General features: G+C 38.0%; 1 protein-coding gene across 1 annotated transcript in view; it reads left to right on the top strand.

Moving 5' to 3' along the window:
- Positions 1 to 217: 217 nt before the first annotated feature.
- Positions 218 to 24,131, top strand: part of LOC136695020 (mucin-2-like) — a 32,641-nt gene continuing 8,727 nt past the window's right edge. Inside the window, exons 1-33 of the mRNA XM_066668835.1 lie at positions 218 to 293; positions 684 to 945; positions 1,050 to 1,164; positions 1,899 to 1,989; positions 2,099 to 2,223; positions 3,836 to 4,058; positions 4,518 to 4,643; positions 5,463 to 5,577; positions 6,018 to 6,156; positions 6,280 to 6,393; positions 6,605 to 6,671; positions 8,172 to 8,309; positions 8,711 to 8,875; positions 9,079 to 9,173; positions 9,880 to 10,006; positions 10,440 to 10,695; positions 10,822 to 10,874; positions 10,977 to 11,077; positions 11,181 to 11,332; positions 11,558 to 11,696; positions 13,251 to 13,355; positions 13,534 to 13,713; positions 13,945 to 14,184; positions 14,296 to 14,452; positions 14,740 to 14,868; positions 15,260 to 15,404; positions 15,498 to 15,547; positions 15,910 to 19,881; positions 19,990 to 20,156; positions 21,333 to 21,507; positions 21,712 to 21,959; positions 22,128 to 22,314; positions 23,007 to 23,208. Of these exons, the coding sequence (XP_066524932.1) occupies positions 218 to 293; positions 684 to 945; positions 1,050 to 1,164; positions 1,899 to 1,989; positions 2,099 to 2,223; positions 3,836 to 4,058; positions 4,518 to 4,643; positions 5,463 to 5,577; positions 6,018 to 6,156; positions 6,280 to 6,393; positions 6,605 to 6,671; positions 8,172 to 8,309; positions 8,711 to 8,875; positions 9,079 to 9,173; positions 9,880 to 10,006; positions 10,440 to 10,695; positions 10,822 to 10,874; positions 10,977 to 11,077; positions 11,181 to 11,332; positions 11,558 to 11,696; positions 13,251 to 13,355; positions 13,534 to 13,713; positions 13,945 to 14,184; positions 14,296 to 14,452; positions 14,740 to 14,868; positions 15,260 to 15,404; positions 15,498 to 15,547; positions 15,910 to 19,881; positions 19,990 to 20,156; positions 21,333 to 21,507; positions 21,712 to 21,959; positions 22,128 to 22,314; positions 23,007 to 23,208 (8,636 nt within the window). The remainder of the gene's footprint in view (positions 294 to 683; positions 946 to 1,049; positions 1,165 to 1,898; positions 1,990 to 2,098; positions 2,224 to 3,835; positions 4,059 to 4,517; positions 4,644 to 5,462; positions 5,578 to 6,017; positions 6,157 to 6,279; positions 6,394 to 6,604; positions 6,672 to 8,171; positions 8,310 to 8,710; positions 8,876 to 9,078; positions 9,174 to 9,879; positions 10,007 to 10,439; positions 10,696 to 10,821; positions 10,875 to 10,976; positions 11,078 to 11,180; positions 11,333 to 11,557; positions 11,697 to 13,250; positions 13,356 to 13,533; positions 13,714 to 13,944; positions 14,185 to 14,295; positions 14,453 to 14,739; positions 14,869 to 15,259; positions 15,405 to 15,497; positions 15,548 to 15,909; positions 19,882 to 19,989; positions 20,157 to 21,332; positions 21,508 to 21,711; positions 21,960 to 22,127; positions 22,315 to 23,006; positions 23,209 to 24,131) is intronic.

Here is a 24,131-nt window from a genome sequence, read left to right as displayed (position 1 = left end):
CACACACACACACACACAATGAACGATTACAATACCAAGCTGGACTTTTTGTTTGCCAAGTCTCCAATAAAAGTTGTGTAGATGGAGAGTTCCTCCCAGAAAGGTAGGGCGGCTATGAAGACTTTATAAGAGAAATATAAGGGGGCTTAGAAAGGTGAGTGAGAGCAGTACCTGCACTTTAGCTGAAAAGTGTGAAAAGATCCACCTCCAGCCGACCATGGAGTGGAGAACACTTTCGTGTTGTGTTCTGGTCCTGGCTCTTACCTGGGGCCTTCAAGTCAATGCCATGAGGGGTAAGAGTTGATGAATGCTTTCAACTGCATGTTGCTTAATGTTTACATTGTATTAGATAGGTCACCTTGTAATTTACTCCACTTCTGTTGGTTTCTCCAAAATGTTTTTCATTATGATGCATAAAAAATTACAATTTCCATTATATTTCATGATCTTACTATACATTATTAAGATGAACTCTTCTACACAGTTCTTGCACTTTGCTGAGTGTGGATCATGGTTTTAAAGATTATGTGCTCACAACAATAGTTGTACATAGCAATAGTTGTACATTTAAAGGATCAGGAAGAAACTTTTACACAGCCTGATGTGTCCATGAGGAAAAGGGAACTGAATCTAAATTCTACTGTGTTGCATCAAACAATGTCTGAAGAACTTCTCTCTCTTAGTTCGCCGTAGCAACCATGTGGACAACATCTGTAGCATGTGGGGGAATTTCCACTTTCGGACGTTTGATGGAGACGTATATCAGTTCCAGGGTATCTGCGAATACAACCTTGTGTCTGAGTGCAATGGACCTGTGCAGAGCTTTTCAGTTCATGTGAAAAGAGCACACGTCACTGGGAACTCACAGATCACAAGAGTGCTTGTCACTATTGGAGACACGGCCATCGAGGTCACGAGGAATCTGGTTATGATCAACAGTGATATGTAAGATTCTGGCTGTAAAAGTAAAATGTTGTAAAATATTGTATATCATTGTTACACAAATCCACATTAAGTAGACTTTAACTTTTCTTTCCCTCTCATTTCAGTGTGAAACTGCCCCACTATGTAGCAGGTGTACTGGTTGAAAAGAATGCTATCTACACTAAACTCTATGCCAAGCTGGGCCTCAGTGTCACATGGAACAGAGATGATGCTATCATGGTAACATCAGTATTTCTGTTACACACATTTTGAACAAATAGCCCCTGATTAAACAGGGACATCATAAAGACAAGAGAAAAGAGATCAGAAATCCCCAAAGACATTGATGAACAGTTGAAAATTAATTCTACGTTGAGCTGGTCATTACTGGGTGTTAGAGGTGCTGTAATTGATGAGTAATGTGAAAGCATTTTTGTGCACATCATATATATGAATATGTATTTCTCACAAAACATAGAAGGCTTTTGAGGGATTTTGCATATTTCTGTAACCCTACAGTGCATGCAAAAAAAAAATAGCCTTGTAAAAACAAATATTTTTCTAGGCATAACAAATTCAGTTACCACTGGAGTCAATTCTAGGTTGGTTTTAAACTTTTAAAAATTATGATTTTTTTTCTTTTTGTATTATTGTAAATGTTTGTATTAGATGTAAAGTACAATTTGACTAATATATTTAACTGTGAAATGTGTTATGTACAGTGTGAAAATGCTTTGTTCTGCATTTGGTGGAGAAGTATTTACATTCAGAGCCCCAGGGCAGTGCCTCAGTCATTTAAATTACATTCACAACTTAGACATTTTAATTATCATATAAAAAAAAATTATAATCCCCAATCTATATAGCTTTTCATCGTTCAATTATTTTAACTTGTTTGTGTCAACCTATCATATGGAATAAACTGTGAAGCAGTTATTTGATTAAACTGTCCTGACCTGCCTTTCTGAATTTAGGTGGAACTAGACACAAAATATGCCAATCACACCTGTGGACTTTGTGGAGATTTCAATGGCATTCCACTTTATGATGAGTTCCTGAGTGACGGTGAGTTACACTGGAAAAGTGGCTTTGGTTATCTACATAGTAGTTTCTTTATTTAATAGTCCAAGAAATCTGAAATCCCCTCTGAAATACGATAATCTCTACCACACAGCTCGTGTGATCGGCCCAATTGAATTTGGCAACAAGCACAGGGTCCACAGCCCCAATGACGAATGCGAGGATCTGTATGAAGAAGTTGAGGTTGATCAAACCACAGTGGAGAAGTGTCAAACATTTGTAAGTGCAAACTGTTCTTGCCAGCACCAATGTAGATGGTGTAGTGGTGTGAAAAGCGGTCTTCCTGCTGCAGATTTCTGGGACCATAGGGGCCCTGTTTCATGCCTTGCCTGACATGCTATGCCTGCGTTTGATGCCAAGCCACTGGGGTTGCACTTGTGCAGTTTTAGTGTCAGTCCTATGCTTGGGAGTAGCTGAATTTGAAAAAAAAACAATTTAGCTAGTTAAATAGTTATATAGTTGATATAGTACAAAATCTTTTGTCTTCCACTTCCACTGTTTTGCTCTAATGGCAACCACTAAACAATAAATTCAATCAATTTAATGCAATCTTTACAATAAAACAATCAGCAAATATATGTATGTTTTTAAAAAAGGCAATTGGTTAGATCCATTAAGCCACATTAGCATGTATGGTAACATTTCATCTAGTTATATCTGTCAAACTGTGGCTTGATGCACATTTATGACCTACTATTTAATTATTTCTTGAATCCTTGCACTGATATTGAATTGGATTGAACATTCATGCTTACTGGCATGTATTCACAAGGTCATCTGCATTTCAGGTCCCTCATGAACAAACGTAACAAATGGAGGCCTTTCTCAAAACTATCTGACTGCCATTAATTTTTTACATGAAGAATGCGACAAAATTGCACTGTTCAAAAAGTGCAGTCTTTTTATAAGTCAGATCTGTATGAACAACCCATAAGGACTATCTCCAGAACTTTTACTTCAAGTGCAAGTTTTCATTAACTCATTCATTATCTGTAACCGCTTATCCAATTCAGGGTCGCGGTGGGTCCAGAGCCTACCTGGAACCATTGGGCGCAAGGCGGGAATACACACTGGAGGGGGCACCAGTCCTTCACAGGGCAACACACACACACTCACACATTCACTCACACCTACGGACACTTTTGAGTTGCCAATCCACCTTCAACGTGTGTTTTTGGACTGTGGGAGGAAACCGGGGCACCCGGAGGAAACCCACGCGGACACGGGGAGAACACACCAACTCCTCACAGACAGTCAGCTGGAGCAGGAATCGAACCCACAACCTCCAGGTCCCTGGAGCTGTGTGACTGCGACACTACCTGCTGCGCCACCGTTGATTAAACAATTTTTGTAAACCTTAATGTACATAGTACGTTATTAGATATTCTGTGTCCCTTTGCTGCAGTAATAACCTCTGTGTTTCTGGCAAGGGTTTATACTAGATAATGAAGCATTTTAGAATGAGAATGTTCCTTCAGTTACCAGAGCATTAGTGAGGTCAGATACTGATGCTGGATGATTGGTTTTAGATCACACACTCCACTCCAACTCCTCTCAGTGGTACCAGGTTATGTTCTATTTCAGTGACCATAGTTCCGCTACTCCAGATCCTTTATGATCATTTGGCTGACACTTTACATGCTCCAAAGCATCCCGCTTAATTTAAATTGTGGGAAAAATTAAATTTCAGTAATTTCGGTTGCATTTAATGTTAATCCAATAACTACAAATTCTGTCTTTGAAGTTACTAATGATAATTGTATTTCATAAACATGAAGATATTTATTGTGTAGTTCACAAATTCTCAGCACAAATATTTTGCTGTCTGCAGCGTGCAGGATGTGCAGAGCTGCTAGAGGACAATGCCTGGGATTCCTGTACCAGGCGTTTGAATCCTGAGCCCTACATTCAGGCCTGCATTGTGGACAGGTGCTGGACACGTTCAGGAGACACTGAAAATACAGTGCCACTCTGCACAACACTGTCAGAATACTCGCGCCAGTGTTCCCATGCAGGGGGGACACCACCCAACTGGAGGAAACCCAACTTCTGTGGTAAACATTCACATTTCCATGTCATTTAACAGAGGAACTTTTCCAGAACTGTTTACAAAATGTGCAAATTGAAAAATATCTTAGTTATAGTATAAGTTCATATATTCAATTGAAATGTCTTAAGTACTAACAATGAAAGACTCTTATAAAAATTGTGCTGATACATATGTATATAGTTTGAAGGCAACTTCATTATACATGATATATTTTGAGATATTTCAAAACTATAAAAATAATATATAAACAAATATAATATTTTTTTCCTTACATGTTGTACTGCACTAATTTCAATTAATTATAATGACACTTGCATTTGTAGCTATTCAACAAATATAATAATAATAATATAATCAATATAAGCAACATAATAATGTAATGCTTTCCTCATAGTAAATAGCTCCTATCTCAAATCCACACTGTACTATATCTGCGCTAATACTGCATTTATTTTTCCTTTAGTGGTAAAATGCCCTTTTAACATGGAGTTCTCAGAGAGTGGTTCCCCCTGTTTGGACACATGCACACACACAGATACAAGCTCAATGTGTGAGGAACACAAGACGGATGGCTGCTTCTGCCCCTCTGGTCAGTCAAATATTTGCTTAGCAATTTGTTAAACAAGGCTCATGAAGCATGTTTAAATATACCATATATACAGTACTGTGCAGAAGGCATCTAAGATAATTATATATGTATTTAAACTAATGCCTTCTTAATAAATGTGATGCTTGTACAAAGTTATATATAGTCACAGTAAACACACAAAAAAAATATATAAAACAAATAAGAAATATAAGATCACTTTTTTTTATAAAGTAGTAGGTGTGAGTTTGAAGAATAGTATTTTGTTTAGATTCTCCTTATCGCATGAATTTGTTAAATCAACAGCACACATTATTTAAAATCATTATTTAGTAACCAGTAAAACTAGGTATTGGATAATATCCTCAAATAATGTGGACTGCCACAAGGAGATATTTGGAAAAAGTTAAACCAACACATTCGCACACAGAATGTGAACACTTACTGGAATAATGGTAATTGGTTTTATTCTAATGTTGGGTGTTATTTGTTGTTTGTTTTTTCAGCAAATAAACACTTACTGCTCAGATAAAAAACTTTTTAAATCTCAATTTCTGTTGCCTGAACTCTTGCACAGCACTGTATATACACAGGTGCTGGTCATAAAATTAGAATATCATGAAAAAGTTGTTTTATTTCAGTAATTCCATTCAAAAAGTGAAACTTGTATATTATACTCATTCATTACACACAGACTGATATATTTCAAGTGTTTATTTCTTTTAATTTGATGATTACTTTTATTTTATTTTATTTTTTATTATGCTTGCACGTGTGTGTGTGTGTGTCTGTGTGTGTGTGTGTGTGTGTTTACTTCTGTAGGCACTGTGTTTGATGATATCTCTGAGAGAGGTTGTATACCTCAGGAACAATGTCAGTGTCAGCACAAGCAGGTTTACAACCCAGGGGACCTGCTGCGTATGGATGATAAGCAATGGTACACCAGGGGGACTCTATAGCTATTTATTATGAGCATTCTAAAAGATGCTCTACTCCAGTTCATTCTGTTTTGTCCTTCACTCTGTTATACAGATTTTTTTATTTTTGGGTCCACTGTGATCTAATCCACTAAATTATAGTACTTTGTGTCATTCTGAGGTTTGTCAACACAAAACTTTCCATCTCCAAAATTGTTAATAGAGAAGGAAATCATATTTTTACCATTAAATTAAAATGAATTAGTCAGAATATATTTTAGTTGGATAACTTTTTCATGTCCATATTTACAGTTTGGACATATATGGACATTGACAGCAAGGCTGTTCTGTAACATTCATTTTCATTCAGTGAGCTGCCATGCCCAAGGCTCTCATTAAAGTTTATGGAAAACTATTTGCTTCCTGTGGTTTTCTAGGCTGATAGTTTTATATGTTGCAGTGTGTGTCAGCATGGAAAATGGGCCTGTGAGAATTTGCCCACTCCGGGTTTGTGTGCTGTAGAGGAGGGTTCCCATTTCACCACCTTTGATGGTAGAGAGTTCACCTTCCATGGAGATTGTTACTATGTGCTTTCCAAGGTGTGTAATTAATTTCCTGTTAGTTTCTGGCATATTAAATGTTTTATAAATATTTTAGATAAATATTATTTAAAATGTCTTTAAAAAGTATTTTTTAAAACATTTGCCCCTAACTTTCTGCAGGACTGTGTGGGGTCCAGGTTCATTGTTTTGGGGCAGCTTATCCCATGTATTGACCAAGAAAAAGACACCTGCCTAAAGTCCATTGCACTGTTACTGAACAATGACAGGAACAATGTATGTATTCTGTTAGCAGCTGATACACCTTAATGTTATTGAAACAAAAGTTTAGGATATATTTTTTTATTTAACCCAGAATTTCAGGGCAACTTATGCCACTAGCACCAGTACATTTGTGCTTAAATGTTTTGGAGAACATTAACTCTTGTAGGAATGTTAAATATGATGATCATTACAACTTTGTTAATGCTTTATCAATCTTTTAAAGGTCTTGATCATCAAAGATGATGGGATGGTGAGATACAATGGAGAATTAACACTTCCATATTCTACAGGTAAGAGCAGGTCTCTTCAGTGTCATTTTGACTAGTAATGTACAATAATCATCAGCTGTAAGGAGGAATTCCCTGGTTCCTTCACCATTATTGTAAAACAAATGTCTCATTTGACACCTAAGCGGTCTGAATGTTTTCACTTGCACCGCAGTGACCCCTTTAAATAAACAGGCTCACTGGAAATGTAATCTTACACACTAACTATTGCAGTATTTAAATAGAAATGTAAACAGTGGTGTAATGATGTTTGGACTGGTGTGTTTACAGTCTTTTGAAAGAGATCCCCAACCTGATGTACATTTATAATTAAAGGATCTAAGAGGACTAATATAGATTATATTATTTATATGTAATTTAACAATTAACATTTAGCCCAATTATTCATGTATCCAGCAGGAATGTTTAATATTCTTTAAAAGACTTAAGAGATGAGAGGATTGGTTGGTGCTGAAGTTGCAAAGGACTCATAGCAGTCCATGTTTTATTTGCTTTATATAAACTGAACTCAAGGGCAAACCTACAAACAAATGGCTTGACAAACAAAGACAATGTCATTTAATGGTGGCTGCATTGCATGCCAGGATCCTGCTTAGCGTAACCATGCACTTTCGCTTCTAAACTGAAAGCATGGTGATTGTGGAAGACATCAAATTATAAAACTACTTTTTCAGCACTCATTAGCTGTAGTACATTAAAAATACAACTTATCTTATTTTTATTTTTGTATATACAAACAAAGAGCTAAAGGCGGAAACATTGAGAACCAGTAATAACAAGTCTAAATGTAACCCCTACAGTGTGTGCAGAAGTCAATGTAAACACCTGGGAACACATATTGGTATATTCAATATTTTTGTATAATAATAAACTTGGATGTTTTGCAAAGAAAGAAGCATTGGTTTTACACAGGGTGAACTTTAAAACAAGTGCTGGTTTAACTCAGGGTGAGCTTTAAAACAAGCGCTGGTTTAACTCAATGTAAGCCTTCAAAAAAGCACTGATTTTACTTGGTGTAAGCTTTGAAATAAGCACTGGTTTTACCTAGGGTGAGTGTTGTGTGAGGCTTGGAATTACTGCCAACTCAAGCACAAGATTACTCAGACACAAAGAGATGGAGGAGTCCTGTTAGCCTTCTGGTCTGGGTAGAGCTGAAATAAGCTACCCATTTTAAGAACCCCCAATCTACATCAGTACTGTTGAAATACAGCAGATATTTTTAAGAATTTGGGACATTTTCATATTTTGTACATTTGCATTGTGGGCCCTGAGGAGCCAGATTAACTTCATTAGAAAGAAAACTCAGATTTAGGTTCCCAGTGGCCAATATTTGACTGCATAGTCATGTAACCTAGCTGGTGATTTGAAGCCTAAAAATTGCTATTTTCCGTGGACGGCCGATTTGTACTCAGCAGAAGTAGGTACCTGTAATTTGTCTCATACTTTTGAAAATGTAAAATCTTGTTTTTATTTTTATTTTTTTGTCTGTTTGTTTTTTTACAGCTGAGCTCACTGTGTTCAAACCATCATCCTTCCACATCATGCTGCAGACATCCTTTGGGTTGCAGATGCAAGTGCAGCTGGTTCCAATCATGCAGCTCTACATCTCCCTAGATCAGAGTTTCCAGACCAAGACTTGTGGTCAGTGTTCATTAATATTACAAGATTTGTCAGCAAAGTAAACATATTGGGGAGCCAAAAAGTAGTGTATGTAGTGGACATGTTGCTACAATTCCACAAATAAACTGTAGGTGGGATTCAAAACATGTTTTTAAAAATGTATTTTATAACAAAGCATTTACTAAATTATTTTAAATGCTTTTTAAAAAAGAAATTCATTTTTAAATACCAATTAATTTTTTGTTCCCTGTACGAAATGCAAAATCTTCAGATTTGTTGTTTTTCACTTTTCTCACAGTCGTAAAATGCCACCTGTGCTTTTGACGTGGTTTCATGCTACAAAACATGGGTGAATTAAAAATATTCTCACATTAACTTTATTAACTACTATGAAATGTATTCTGTTGAATTCTTTGGTCCAGGTCTGTGTGGAAACTTCAATAAAGTGCTGGGAGATGAAATGAAGACTCCTCAGGGTTTGGTGGAAGGGACGGCAGCATCTTTTGGGAACTCCTGGAAGGTTCAGTACACCTGCCCTGACCGAACTGAAAGGCTGGATGACCCCTGCAGCTACAATATAGACAGTGGTGAAAAATCTTAACCGAAATTTAATCTTTATCAGATTTTCAGCTTGAAACTCATCAGACCGTTAAAAGAATCTAAGCTAAATCACAGGCTAATATTATCCTTATGTAAAAGCAGTCAGTTGTAATTTTTCAAGATTCTTTTGTTATTATTAATTAAAGAATCTTTAATGTTAAAACGTTTTATTTATATGTATCATTTTTAGAAAGATATGCAGAACATTGGTGCTCAAAGCTGATGGAGAAAGAAGGCCCCTTTGTCAAATGCCACTCTGCTGTTAACCCAGAAAGCTACTACAAGGTAACTATAAAAAGCGTCCTCCGAAAATATTTAGTCCTGACTGTAGACAATAAGTGCAGATTGGATTAAAATTTTATTTATGTTTTTTATGGAGAATCTTAACCAGTATGCGTGCCTCATATGTCAAGACACTGCATTTAATTTAATATCTTAAGACATTACAACTACATGGTATCTACATTTCTTGTCCATTTTATCAGCTCCACTGACACACTGATACATGGGCACTTTGTATGTTCTACAATTACAGACTGTAGTTCACCTGTTTCTCTGGGGATAAAAAGAAAAGAAAAGTATGCAGAGCAACAGATTAACTACTGTCTGTAATTGTAGAACTAAAAAGTGGTCTTGTATGGTGGAGGGGAGCTGATCAAATGTACAATTAGTGTAGATATAAAGTAAGTGTTCCTAATCCAGTGACTGTTCAGTTTATAAATATAATATTCATGGGAGGAGAGGGTAGAAATAAGCAACAGAAATCTACTTTGGTCTTTTTCCCAAACTCAGCTGTAGTTAATATTTTGATATGAATATTATAAATTGCCACAAATATTATTAGTGTGTGGTGTTCTCTGCACTCTATTAAACAGTCTATGGAAACTGAAGCCTTAGGTCTTTCAGATCATGTATATAGTTGAAACTAAATTGAATAGTTGTCTGGTGAAAGCACATGTAATATTGTCCATACTGAACTCTTTACATGCAGAGGTGCAAGTATGCAAGCTGCACATGTGAGAAGAGTGAGAGCTGCCTGTGTGCTGTCTTTTCTTCCTATGTGAGAGCATGCACAGTGAAAGGGATCTTCTTGCAAGGCTGGAGAGACACTGTGTGCGGTAGGATCATTCAGAACACATTCTTCATAAGAGAAGCATATATTTATGTTGCCTTAATTATTTATTTAGCAACCTATGATATATTTCTATTCTTTGTTGTTTTGATCAACTATAACAATTTAACAAATGCAAAAAAACTTAATAAAAATTATTTTTCATAATAAAGAAAAATACCAACAAATCATTTCTATAAAACCATACAGTGGCCAGAAATGGCTGAATTTAAAATTACTGAAATTACTAAGGGTAATTACATGGTGGCGCAGCCACCCTGAGCTGGATGAGCAATTATAGACAATGAATGAATGTATGAATGAATGAATGAATGAATGAATGAGATTACTAAGGAAAACTTGTCAAACAAGTAGGTCCTAACAATCATTTTGAGGCAATTTGATTAAAGATTCATTTTTCTCTTATTTTTCATCTTCAGAAAAATACACTGAGAACTGCCCTGCCTCTCAGACATACTCCTACCTGCTGCAGGGCTGCCAGCGCACATGCGACTCTCTTAGCTCGGAGCGTCAGGGCTGCAGCACAGACTATGTCCCTGTGGATGGCTGTGCCTGTCCCGATGGGCTTTATGAGAATGAGAAAGGTATTTGCGTGGCTATGGACAAATGTTCCTGTTACCACAATGGAGAGTATGTTAAACCTGGCAAGTCTATCAACATTAAAAATGAACACTGGTAAGTGGTAAGGATAAAATAAATAAAGATAATAGACATAACAGCAGTGGATGAAAAAGAGAACCTTTAAAAATCTTTAATCTGTAAACCTCACACCCCCCCCCCCACCACCACCACCACCAACAGTGTTTGTACAAATGGAAAGCTCCAATGCCAATCCTGGAAGCCGTTCACTATAGGTGAGTAATCGAATACTGATCTGTGGTATTGTGTTCAGTACAGTTATATTTTAAATAGCTATGGTGTAAAATTTTCACACTACTTCACCCTTTGTTTTCCAGATTGCCCCACTCCAAAGGTCTTTTTTAACTGCAGTGAGGCTGGTCCAGATGAGCATGGATTGGAATGTGCACAAACATGTGTACACAAGACCATCGATTGTGTAACTATCACTCACATTTTTCACAAGCATATCCAATTTATGATATTTCACCTAGATATGTCTTTAATTTTTTTAATTGAAATATCTCCCCTTTTCATATCAGTTTGTTGAAGGTTGTGCATCTGGATGTCAGTGTCCCTCTGGTCTTCTGGATGATGGACGTGGTCACTGCGTTAAAGAGCATGACTGTCCTTGTAAACACAATGGTCATTTTTATGCTGCAGGTTCAGAAATACCAGCTGATTGCAATACATGGTATGTATGTAATACTTTATGGTACTTCTGTCACTAAAATCCACAATGACTAGTTGTTTTTTTCCCAAAAGAATGGCCTTGCACCAAAGTGCTTCATATCCATATATACTTACATACATACATATTTTCCAATATGCTTTTTTAATAGTTAGCAATATTGATACTAATACAGTTTTTGAAAATAATTTCAACCTTAATTAAAAAAAACGTATTTCTGTTAATCAGCATCTGTAAACAGGGTCACTGGGACTGCACAGATAAAAAATGCCCTGGTATTTGCACCATCTATGGGAGTGGTCACTACAACACCTTTGATAAAAGGGCTTATGGCTTCAGTGGAGACTGTGGTTACATAGCTGTACAGGTATCTAATGCACCTCTATGAATTAATTCATTACTGTATTTTAGGTAAAAACATTTCTGTTGTTGCTCTTAATAACAAACTTTAATTTCAGTGGATTCATCTGACTGACTTAAAGCTGATTATGTATCAGTCATAAACAGCTGAATCCACTGAACTATAAATCCAGGAATACAAGATTTAAAATAATCTTGTTTCTATTTTGTCATTCGTTTGGTATCTCACTATGGGAAACACCTCCTCTTATGACTGATCATCGAAGAATTTGGTTCCCAGATTTGGGCGGTAGCTGACAGAACAATCACAGCAGTGATGAGGGAGGACCTGCTTCCTATATGTGTGGGTGCAGCTCCCAAATTCACTAGTCTCACTCTGTTCCATGCAGACTTTTACTTTCTTTTGTGCCTGCTCACATTTTTCCACTTAACTATTCACAGACAAACATATACAAATGTAATTTTTGCATTTTATAAATTATGCATGACTTTTCACAACTGAATATTTCTACATGGTGGCTTGTGGTGCCGTGGTTCTGCGCGGGACACCCATCCACTGTCTATTGTATGCATCTGCGTACTTTCTCATTCCCAAAAAAGACGGGGATTTAGAGGAACCGTTTCTGATGAATGATGTGAATGATAAATTTGGGGGCGATACCTGATATTGGGCAGTTGGTTTTTCCTCATCACTGCTATGATTGGTTTAGTCAGCTGGGAGACAGACAGGGTGCAAAAGATACTTCCATGCTTGTTCAGTATGGAGGGTTAATTCCCATTGTGCAGTGGTTCTCAGTCCACGTCTATGTGTTTTTCTCATTACTCTACCCTCTTTAACTTCGGAAGGGGTTCTTAATTAGCTCAATAGTTGCATTAGGTTTGTTGGGAGCAGAGGAATCTTTAAAATGTGAAATGAGAAGAATGGCTCACCAAGACTAGGTTTGAGAATTGCTGCCATGGTGAGATACCTCACTTCTGGTTCAGACAACAAGAGGTACTGTCTGTGACATGGGTTCTGACACGGCAAAAATGCTGAAAAAATAACTACAGCATATTTGGTATAGTATGGATGTCTTGAAAGAGGTTGTTTTTAATGTAAAAATATCTACAATTTCCTTCAGGATCAATAAATTGTTATCTTCTCTCTCTTATCTTGGTGCTATGGTAAAGAATTTACACAACGCTATAAATTCACTATAAAGTCACTCTAAAGACAAAAAATCCTTTTTACAATTTTTTACAAATTGTTCAAATTTTAATGTGTAATGTAGGTTCATGAATAATGGCCATATAATGTAATTTATTATTTACTTCAACTAAAAATATTTTCTTTTTTTATGTATTATATTCCAAAATATTGTTATATGAATAAAATATATGAATAAAATACACATTAATAATTATGTAACAGCATTTATAATAATGTAAAAATATAAAATGATGAAAGTGAAAGTGATCTGAGAGAGTTGAGCAAATGGGATTCAGAGATAGTGGGACTACTTTATCTTTATAACTTATGACTTCTGTTAAAATTACTAAATAATGTTTTGATTATCTCTAGAACAAGTGTGGAAATAAGACAGGAACATTCAGTGTGATCACGGAGAATGTACCATGTGGGACAACAGGAACAACTTGCTCCAAATCTGTTCGGATTCTTCTAGGAGTAAATACAAATGATTTATTTATCCATTATCACTATTCATCTATTTAGCACCGTTTTGCTTTCAATTGATGTTTTAATTGATTTTGATTGTCCTTGAATTATATAAATTCATCGTTTACTTCTACTGGATTTTCAAACACATACATTAATGGTATCATATCATGTGATTTTTCAATAGCAAACACAGCTGGATTTGCTTGATGGCAGTATAACTTACACTGACCTTCTGACTGGGCCAGTGATTAAGTATAAAGTGAGTTATGTAGGTCTTTACCTGATCATTGAGTCTGATATTGGCCTGACTGTGTTTTGGGACCGTAAAACCACAGTTCGCGTCATTCTGCAACCACAGCATATGGTGAGTCAAATGTACTCATTTGTACTTGTCATCAGATTTAGCTTTCTGTTTTGGTAAAGTTGTGGTTACTCCAGTAGTGAACATAGCTGCATACCATAATACAGAGAGGCAAAATATACATTTCTTTTTTGACATTTCTTTTTGTTAATTGACCCATATAAGTTTTTATGAATTGAGACGTGAAGCCAGTTCAGCTTTTAAATCAGTCAGTGCTATGTATGTCATTTTTAGGGAGATGTCTGTGGCCTCTGTGGGAACTACAATGGAAATGGTGATGATGATTTCACCACTCAAGGCCAGCTTCAAGTTACTGATATTCTGGAGTTTGTAAACAGCTGGAAAGTATACAGCCTCTGCCCTGATTCTCAGTTGGACTTTGATCCATGTTCTAAAACACCTACCCGCCACACTTGGGCAAAACTTCAGTGCAGCATTATTACAAGTGAAACGTTCAAAGACTGCCACCAAAAGGTACTCTAAAAGTAACATATATATATATGAGACAAAAACTAAAAAAAAAAAAAAATATTTTTCAAACATGCATATTCAATCATATATATTACTGTACATGAAAACTTGTAGGTGGATCCCTCCCCTTATTTCGACAACTGTGTAAGAGACTCATGTGCATGCGACACTGGCGGTGACTGTGAGTGTTTCTGCACTGCTGTGGCAGCATATGCTCAAGCCTGTAATGAAGCTGGGGTCTGTGTGGCCTGGCGAACCCCAGAGATCTGCCGTAAGCATCTGTCAAGGACATCCCAAATGAACAAATAATTACTAACTATAATTCAGTACTGATGTCGGCTACAAATTCAAAATAAAATTGTAGATTATATTTTTAATAATAGAAATATGTTATTTAGTGTTTTGTGAAACAACAAAAACCAGATTTTCAAAAGAGCAATGAAATATCCCATATATATTGTGAATTATAAAAACAAACCCTTAATGTGATTAAAAAAATGCTCTGATTGTCAGGATATACATTTTGTGTATGTGTGTGTTTTTCCCCACTTAAAATAGCTGTGTTTTGTGAATACTACAATGGTCCATCCGATTGCTTATGGCACTATAATCCCTGTCACAAACCATGCTACAAGACCTGCCTTAACCCAGAAGGTGTTTGCACTGACCCATTACCAAACCTGGAGGGTGAGTTATGACCATATTATTTGGTTCTACATGGTCTAGTTTTCATGTAACACAATAAGCAATTTGTGCAGCGCACCAGATGAACTAGAGCCTGAAACTGTAGAACTACAAAATGCTCCTGTATGGTCAGTAGAGCTGAGGGAATGGACAGTTAGTTTAGAACTAAGAAGGTGGTAGTAATGTTAATTGTCTTTATGAATATATTGTTCAAGTTTGATATTCATTTACATGTTGGGTTTTTGACTATACACAGTAATTTACAGACAGAGATAGTGTAAATGTTAAGGTACTCATTATGCAGTGGGAAATTATCTACAAAATTGCACATCATTGTGCCATGAGTTGTTCTTTCTACATTTTACTGCATATTTACAGTGGTTGTGTGATGTAGGTTGTTATCCAGTATGCCCAGAAGATAAGCCCATTTTTAATGAGAGGAATCAGACTTGTGTTGAGATCTGTGATGAATGTCGGGTAGAAGATAATCTTTATCCACCTGGGCAGGAAATAACAACTGAAAAACCATGCACTCGATGGTATAACAATTCACAGTTTCTTTACTACATGTATACATTACTCACCTGTTTGCATAACTGCATTATCACATTGTACTCTAAATGTGTTGGCAGTTTCTGTGATGAAAATGGAAGTCGAAATGTAACTTGTACTCCAAAACCTGGTAAGAAAATACAGTCATTAAAATTCTGAGCAATTAAAGGAACACTACATAATATGTTTACTGCAGAATTAAAGCTCCCAAATAATTATGATGCTTCACTGATCTGTATTATGGAGAAGATAGCCTCTGACATTGCTACTCTGGGCTCCGCACTGCAGAAACTGCACATTTTAACTTTTGGAGGAGGGTAGGAAACCACGCCCCTCTCTCCCCATTGATTTCAGAACAGTGCTATATAAATGAACTACACTAGAGGGAGCCCCAGGAGCAATAAACCCAAATCTTACCTAGTTTTACTTTAAGTGTCTAATTTTAGACCCTCAACAATACTGATTTAAAAAATGAACCATGTTCTCTTGAAGGCTGCTGCTTCTTCAATGGAACAGAATATGGCGACGATGATGTCATCTATGATGTATCGGACAACATGGGAATGTGCTACAAAGCGATTTGCATAAACAGCACCGTCATTGAGAATAAGGTGCCCTGCACTACTACAGCTCCTCCTCCTCCTAACACCACTACTACAACTCCTCCTACTCCTAGCACCACTACTACGACTCCTCCTACTCCTAGCACCACTACAACTCCTCCTACTCCTAGCACCACTTCTACAACTCCTCCTACTCCTAGTACCACCACAACAATTCCTCCTACTCCTAGCACTACCACATCAACTCCTCCTACTCCCAGCACCACAACTACAACTTCTCCTACTCCAAGTACTACTACTACAACTCCTCCTACTCCTAGCACCACTACAACAACTACTCCTACTCCTAGTACTACTACTACTACAACTCCTCCTACCCCAAGCACCACTACAACAACTCCTCCTACTCCTAGCACCACTACTACAACCCCTCCTATTCCAAGCACCACTACAACAACTCCTCCTACTCCAAGCACTACTACATCTCCTCCTACTCCAAGCACCACTACTACAACTCCTCCTACTCCTAGCACCACTACTACAACAACTCCTCCTAAACTATGCGATTGTGAATGGACTGAGTGGTTTAATGTGTATGATCCAAGGACAGGAGAATATAATGACACAGAAACATATGAAAATATTAAAAGTGCTGGAAAGACAATTTGTGAGGTTCCAGAAGATATTATTTGCAGAGCAGCAGACAATCCTGAAATGCCTTTTGATGAATTTATACAAACTACTGGTCAGGTAGTGGAGTGCAATGTTTCATTTGGCTTAGTATGTGAAAAGAAGAATCAGGTACGCCCATACAAATGTTTTGACTATGAAATTAGTGTTTTCTGTTGTGATGTGCCATGTGATACAACAACTCTTACTCCAAGCACCGCTACTACAACCCCTCCTACTCCTAGCACCACTACTACAACTCCTCCTACTCCAAGCACCACTACAACTCCTACTCCTAGCACCACTACTACAACCCCTCCTACTCCAAGCACCACTACAACAACTCCTCCTACTCCAAGCACCACTACATCTCCTCCTACTCCAAGCACCACTACTACAACTCCTCCTACTCCTAGCACCAGTACTACAACTCCTCCTACTCCTAGCACCACTACAACAACTCCTCCTACTCCAAGCACCACTACAACAATTCCTCCTACTCCAAGCACCACTACATCTCCTCCTACTCCAAGCACCACTACTACAACTCCTCCTACTCCTAGCACCACTACAACTCCTCCTACTCCTAGCACCACTACAACTCCTCCTACTCCTAGCACCACTACTACAACTCCTCCTACTCCAAGCACCACTACAACAACTCCTCCTACTCCTAGCACCACTACAACAACTCCTCCTACTCCTAGCACCACTACTACAACTCCTCCTACTCCTAGCACCACTACAATGACTCCTTCTACTCCAAGCACCACTACAACAACTACTCCTACTCCAAGCACCACTACAACAACTCCTCCTACTCCAAGTACCACTACTACAACTCCTCCTACTCCTAGCAACACTACAATAACTCCTTCTACTCCCAGCACCACTACAATGACTCCTTCTACTCCAAGCACCACTACAACGACTCCTTCTACTCCAAGCACCACTACAACGACTACTCCTACTCCAAGCACCACTACAACGACTCCTCCTACTCCAAGCACCACTACAACTCCTCCTACTCCTAGCACCACTACTACAACTCCTCCTACTCCAAGCACCACTACAACAACTCCTCCTACTCCTAGCACCACTACTACAACTCCTCCTACTCCAAGCACCACTACAACAACTCTTCCTACACCAAGCACCACTACTACAACTACTCCTACTCCAAGCACCACTACAACAACTCCTCCTACACCAAGCACCACTACTACAACTCCTCCTACTCCTAGCACCACTACAACAACTCCTCATACTCCTAGCTCCACTACAACAACTCCTCCTACTCCAAGCACCACTACAACAACTCCTCCTACACCAAGCACCACTACTACAACTACTCCTACTCCAAGCACCACTACAACAACTCCTCCTACACCAAGCACCACTACTACAACTCCTCCTACTCCTAGCACCACTACAACAACTCCTCCTACTCCTAGCTCCACTACAACAACTCCTCCTTCTCCAAGCACCGCTACTACAACTCCTCCTACTCCTAGCACCACTACAATGACTCCTTCTACTCCCAGCACCACTACAATGACTCCTCCTTCTCCAAGCACCACTACAACTCCTCCTACTCCTAGCACCACTACAATGACACCTTCTACTCCCAGCACCACTACAATGACTCCTCCTACTCCAAGCACCACTACAACTCCTCCTACTCCAAGCACCACTACAACAACTCCTCCTACTCCAAGCACCACTACAACAACTCCTCCTACTCCTAGCACCACTACTACAACTCCTCCTACTCCAAGCACCACTACAACAACTCCTCCTACACCAAGCACCACTACTACAAATCCTCCTACTCCAAGCACCACTACAACTACTCCTCCTACACCAAGCACCACTACTACAACTACTCCTACTCCAAGCACCACTACAACAACTCCTCCTACACCAAGCACCACTACTACAACTCCTCCTACTCCTAGCACCACTACAACAACTCCTCCTACTCCTAGCTCCACTACAACAACTACTTCTACTCCAAGCACCACTACAACAACTCCTCCTTCTCCAAGCACCGCTACTACAACTCCTCCTACTCCTAGCACCACTACAATGACTCCTTCTACTCCCAGCACCACTACAATGACTCCTCCTACTCCAAGCACCACTACGACTCCTTCTACTCCAAGCACCACTACAACGACTACTCCTACTCCAAGCACAACTACAATTCCTCCTACTCCTAGCACCACTACAACAACTCCTCCTACTCCTAGCACCACTACTACGACTCCTCCTACTTCTAGCACCACTACAATGACTCCTCCTACTCCTAGCACCACTACAACGACTCCTCCTACTCCTAGCACCACTACAACGACTCCTCCTACTCCAAGCACCACTACAACCACTCCTCCTCCTACTCCTAGCACCACTACAACGACTCCTCCTACTCCTAGCACCACTACAACGACTCCTCCTACTCCAAGCACCACTATGACTCCTCCTCCTCCTACTCCTAGCACCACTACAACGACTCCTCCTACTCCTAGCACCACTACAATGACTCCTCCTACTCCAAGCACCACTACAACAACTCCTCCTACTCCTAGCACCACTACTACAACTCTTCCTACTCCTAGCACCACTACAACAACTCCTCCTACTCCTAGCACCACTACTACAACTCCTCCTACTCCAAGCACCACTACAACAACTCCTCCTACTCCAAGCACCACTACTACAACTCCTCCAACTCCAAGCACCACTACAACAATTCCTCCTACTCCAAGCACCACTACTACAACTCCTCCTACTCCAAGCACCACTACAACAACTCCTCCTACACCAAGCACCACTACTACGACTCCTCCTACTCCAAGCACCACTACGACTCCTCCTACTCCTAGCACCAGTACTACAACTCCTCCTACTCCTAGCTCCACTACTACAACTCCTCCTACTCCAAGCACCACTACTACAACTCCTCCTACTCCTAGCACCACTACTACAACTCCTTCTACTCCAAGCACCACTACAACAACTCCTTCTACTCCAAGCACCACTACAACAACTCCTTCTACTCCAAGCACCACTACAAAAACTCCTTCTACTCCAAGCACCACTACAACGACTCCTCCTACTCCTAGCACCACTACAACGACTTCTCCTACTCCAAGCACCACTACAACAACTCCTCCTACTCCTAGCACTACTGAGTGTTTCTGTATAATAAATGGAAATAAGTATGAACCAGGTCAGTGATCTTGAATCTTTAGTGTAAATAGCATACTTTAGCATTTGTTCTTTTGTTCACTTTATCTCTTTTAAAACCTGTTTTTTTTTGTTTTTTGTTTTTTAACAGGACAAATCATATATGATATGCTTGACATTGGTTCAGGTATATGCTTGACCATGATCTGTTCTAATATTTGTGAAATTTCAAACACAACATCCCTATGTCCAACCACCACAACTTCAACATCCCCATCACCCACTCCACCTTATGACTGCCCTGAATGGGACGTAAATGTGAGTAACAAAAGATTGTAGCTTGTCACACCCTTCTGGTCAGTCATTCATTTCAATCATTAATTTATAGTCTGTAGCCACTTATCCAGTTCAGGGTCCAATTTAATTTAAGTTTTCCACAAATTAATTTGATAATAAAGTGCTTTTGACTATTTGTGTGAAACCAAATGAGATGATGTTCATATCATTACATGACAGAAACAGGCAGGTAGAATGTTAAGTGACAAAGACTTTGTTTATTATTCACAAAAGGGTTCAACTTTGACACTGGATACACGAAAACAGAAACAGATCAGAAATGACTTGTTGTAATGTTGGAGAAGTTTAAAAAATGATTATCCATCACTGTGACATTATGTCTGAAATCTTCCATACAGTCTATTATGTATTCACAATCTATTCACAGGTTCAGACAACTAGTTGCATTTAAACATTTAAATATTTATGTACAGCATCAACAGAACAAGATTTTTTTTTCCAGAAGCAATATGCTTCTACTTCTGTATTAAATGCAAGTAAAACCAGTTTATGCCATTTTTTTCTCCTTCAAATTGAGGGAGGCCTGTGTCTAGCCAATTTATACCAGCCACAACCAATTTCACCACCCCTTTCAGAAGTTATAGAATTTTGAGTGTTTTCACCAATAGCTTCAACGTTTTAATCTCAAGCCAGTCTTGCTCCTGGAGTTCCACTGGAGTTCCAACCTGTATCTAGCAAGCTGCCCTTTTACCTAAAGCCAGTGCATCTGATCCAACTAATCAAGTAAAGTCAAATTTATTTGTATAGTGCTTTTTACAGCCTGGTGGTGGCCCAAAGCAGATTTACAGAAATTAATTCTGTATTAATAAAGAGAATTAATTGAGAATTAATAAAGGACTTCTAAAACAGTAAAATAGCAGGAGCAGGTGTGGCAGACTGCAGTTGGAAGCATATGCTACATGTATATTAAAATGGCACTGCAAGGTTTTGTTCCTGCATTTGACATGTTGGCTACAGAGATGTAAACAGAAAAATATATAAATTAAATTAAATCTAATTAGTCTTGGATTGTTTAATTTTTTAAAATTCTATTTCCATACCAAAATGCGTTTTTTAATTAAATAAATAAATATAAAATAAAACAGTTAAAATAGTTCTGCATTGAGGGATAATGCTTTACATTGTTTTTGATGACAGCAAAATGAGACCTTTGAACTCTGTAACTGCACCATGGCCCGGTGCATTGAAGACAACATCATAGAGGTTATTCCATACAAGTGTCCACCTGTTCAGAATATTTCATGTTTAAATGGGAAGATGCCAGTGTTGGTGCCAGATGAGAACTACTGCTGTGAACATTATGCCTGTGACTGTGAGTGAAGAAGCTTAAGTTTCTTGTCATAGTACACAAATCAATTAATGCGTTTACATGTGTTTTCCTAGAACATGTGTTTTACATGTGCTTTGATGTAGTCAAAGTAACAACAGTATGAACAGCAAAGATATTCATGATAGTGTCTGTTTCTTACTACTTTCCTTTGTACTGAAATTGCAGTTCATCTGTTCTCCTTCTTAGGCTTCTGTGAAGGATGGGGAGACCCTCACTATATCACATTTGATGGACTTTTCTATAGTCATCAAGGAAACTGCACTTATGTTTTAATGGAAGAGATCAGACCTAAACACCATTTGAAAATTTACATTGATAATGTCAACTGCGACCCTCGAGAGTATGTATCCTGCCCCAGAGCTCTCATTGTGGCCTATAACAATGTGGTGATCACCCTGAAGAACAACAACCTTATAGGAGCTGTCAAACTGGAGGTAATCTCTAAATTCATCTTTTCTTGAAGGCACAGTCAACATTATTAATCTGTTATTGAAATTTGTTTGGTGTCATTTCATTTTCAAGACATTTTAAGTTTAATATTAACAAAAGATGAACAAATTTCAATAAACAAATTTTTATTCTTTGTCTTTGCATATATATAGGCTTTGATTGGACATGAGGTCTTGAAGAGGCTACCTTTTGCTAAAAATGGCGTGAGGGTGCTAGGTTCAGGTGTGAACATGATCCTGGAGATTCCACAGCTAGAAGTTGTGGTGACATTTGGAGTCACTGGCTTCAGTGTCTTTCTGCCATTCCGTCATTTTGGGAACAACACACATGGACACTGTGGTAGGGGAATAAGTTAAATTCGTGTTGAAAAACTGAAATATTAAAGAAAAAAGTGTAATGTTCTGAAATTTCATTAGGGAAGTCAATAGAACTCAATCTACAGCTTAATCTTGTTCCTCATTAGACAAACCATCCTTTAATTTTACTATCATTTTGTAGCATTCAAATATTACCATGAATATTTTATTTCACTTTAATACAATATGTGGTAGCACTTAACAAACTGGTAAAAAGTGGGTAATAATATTGGAACACGTTTTCTTTATTCACTTTTTACCAGTTTGTTAAGTGCTACCACATATTTTCCTAGTTGTCATCAAATAATTATTCAGTAATTGCACCACAGGTTTTGTAATATTTGGACTATTATTCCAAAAACACTGAAGCAGTGAAAAAAATAATGGGTTTCAGACTTATGAGTGTCTAATATAATATATTTCATCCAAACTAGTGGATTATTTTTGGATAATAACGCTACAAAATTAGTTACAGCTACAATTACTGACTAATATTTTTATAACAATTAAACTGGCATTTCATTTATGTGTAAATACAATTTGATACAAAAATATGACCATATTATTACCCACTTATTAGTTATGCATGAAGTCTAATCCAAAATGTTATTAATGTAACAAAATACCAATGTATAGTGAAGATAAACCCCAACAAGTTATGTTGAATTTTTTCAGGTACCTGTAACAACAACAAGGATGATGACTGCAGACTACCTGATGGAAAACTCGTAGATGACTGTGAAATAATGGCAGACTACTGGCCAGCTAAAGACCTGTACAATCCAGATTGCCCTGTGCCAGCAACTGTGCCACCCACCCTTGCCCCCACCAAAAAGCCATGCCCACTCAATCCTGTATGTGAGCTCCTCAACAGCGAGTGAGTAGCTATATCTTTTGTTGAAGAACTCACTAAAATATATTGGAACAATTCTATGCGTATTGTATGGCATCCAGCCATGAGAGCATTACTAAGGTCAGGTGCTGAGGTTGCATGATAATTTCATCACAAACCCCACAGCAGATCATTCCAAAGTACTGAATGGCACTCCATCACAGTTCTGCTGCTCCACAGCCCAGTGCTGGTGGAGTTATACCCCTCTAGCTGACACTTGGCATTGGGCATGTTGACCTTGGCTCATGTCCAATGCCTCTAGGTCATACCATTATATTCCATGGTATTCTGAAAAGATTATACAAGCGTATGCATGTGTATACAAATGAGCATCTTAAATACTCAGTCATCTATTTTCAGTAGATAATAGTACGTGTTCCAGATTTCTCCTGGACACTCCTAGCCATTGCATAGATTTGTTAAATTCCATTAGAATCACTGCTGGTTTATTTAATGACAGATGAAATAAACAGAACATGTATTGGATGATAATTCAAATATAACTGGGCTGTTAAGGACAGGTTTGAAATGCTTCAGTGGAAAGTAAAATAATTGCTGTCAGTTAAATATCTTTTTTAAGTGCATATGACATGCACAGTAATTTTATAATTATATAATGTGAATAAATGCACCTGTTGTCATGGTTTGGTATAGGGAATCTAGGAGGTGGATGTAAATAATGTGCAGATTCCATATTATTAAACAATAATAAACAAATAAAGAAAACACTATCAGAATGCAATATACAGAAACTGTTAAAAACTAGGACCAAACAAAAGTCTAAGCCAAGACAAGAAACTGGAATACTGTAAGGAACAAAGGACGTACAATAAGATAAATCTAAATAATAATTCGGAGACTGGGACAGAACACCAAGAACCTAAGACAGAAAACTAACCTCCAACGGA

Source organism: Hoplias malabaricus, chromosome 4, assembly GCF_029633855.1.
Source record: "Hoplias malabaricus isolate fHopMal1 chromosome 4, fHopMal1.hap1, whole genome shotgun sequence".
Taxonomy (NCBI): domain Eukaryota; kingdom Metazoa; phylum Chordata; class Actinopteri; order Characiformes; family Erythrinidae; genus Hoplias; species Hoplias malabaricus.
Note: the sequence above shows the minus strand (reverse complement) of the source record. Positions and strands in the feature narration are given on the sequence as shown.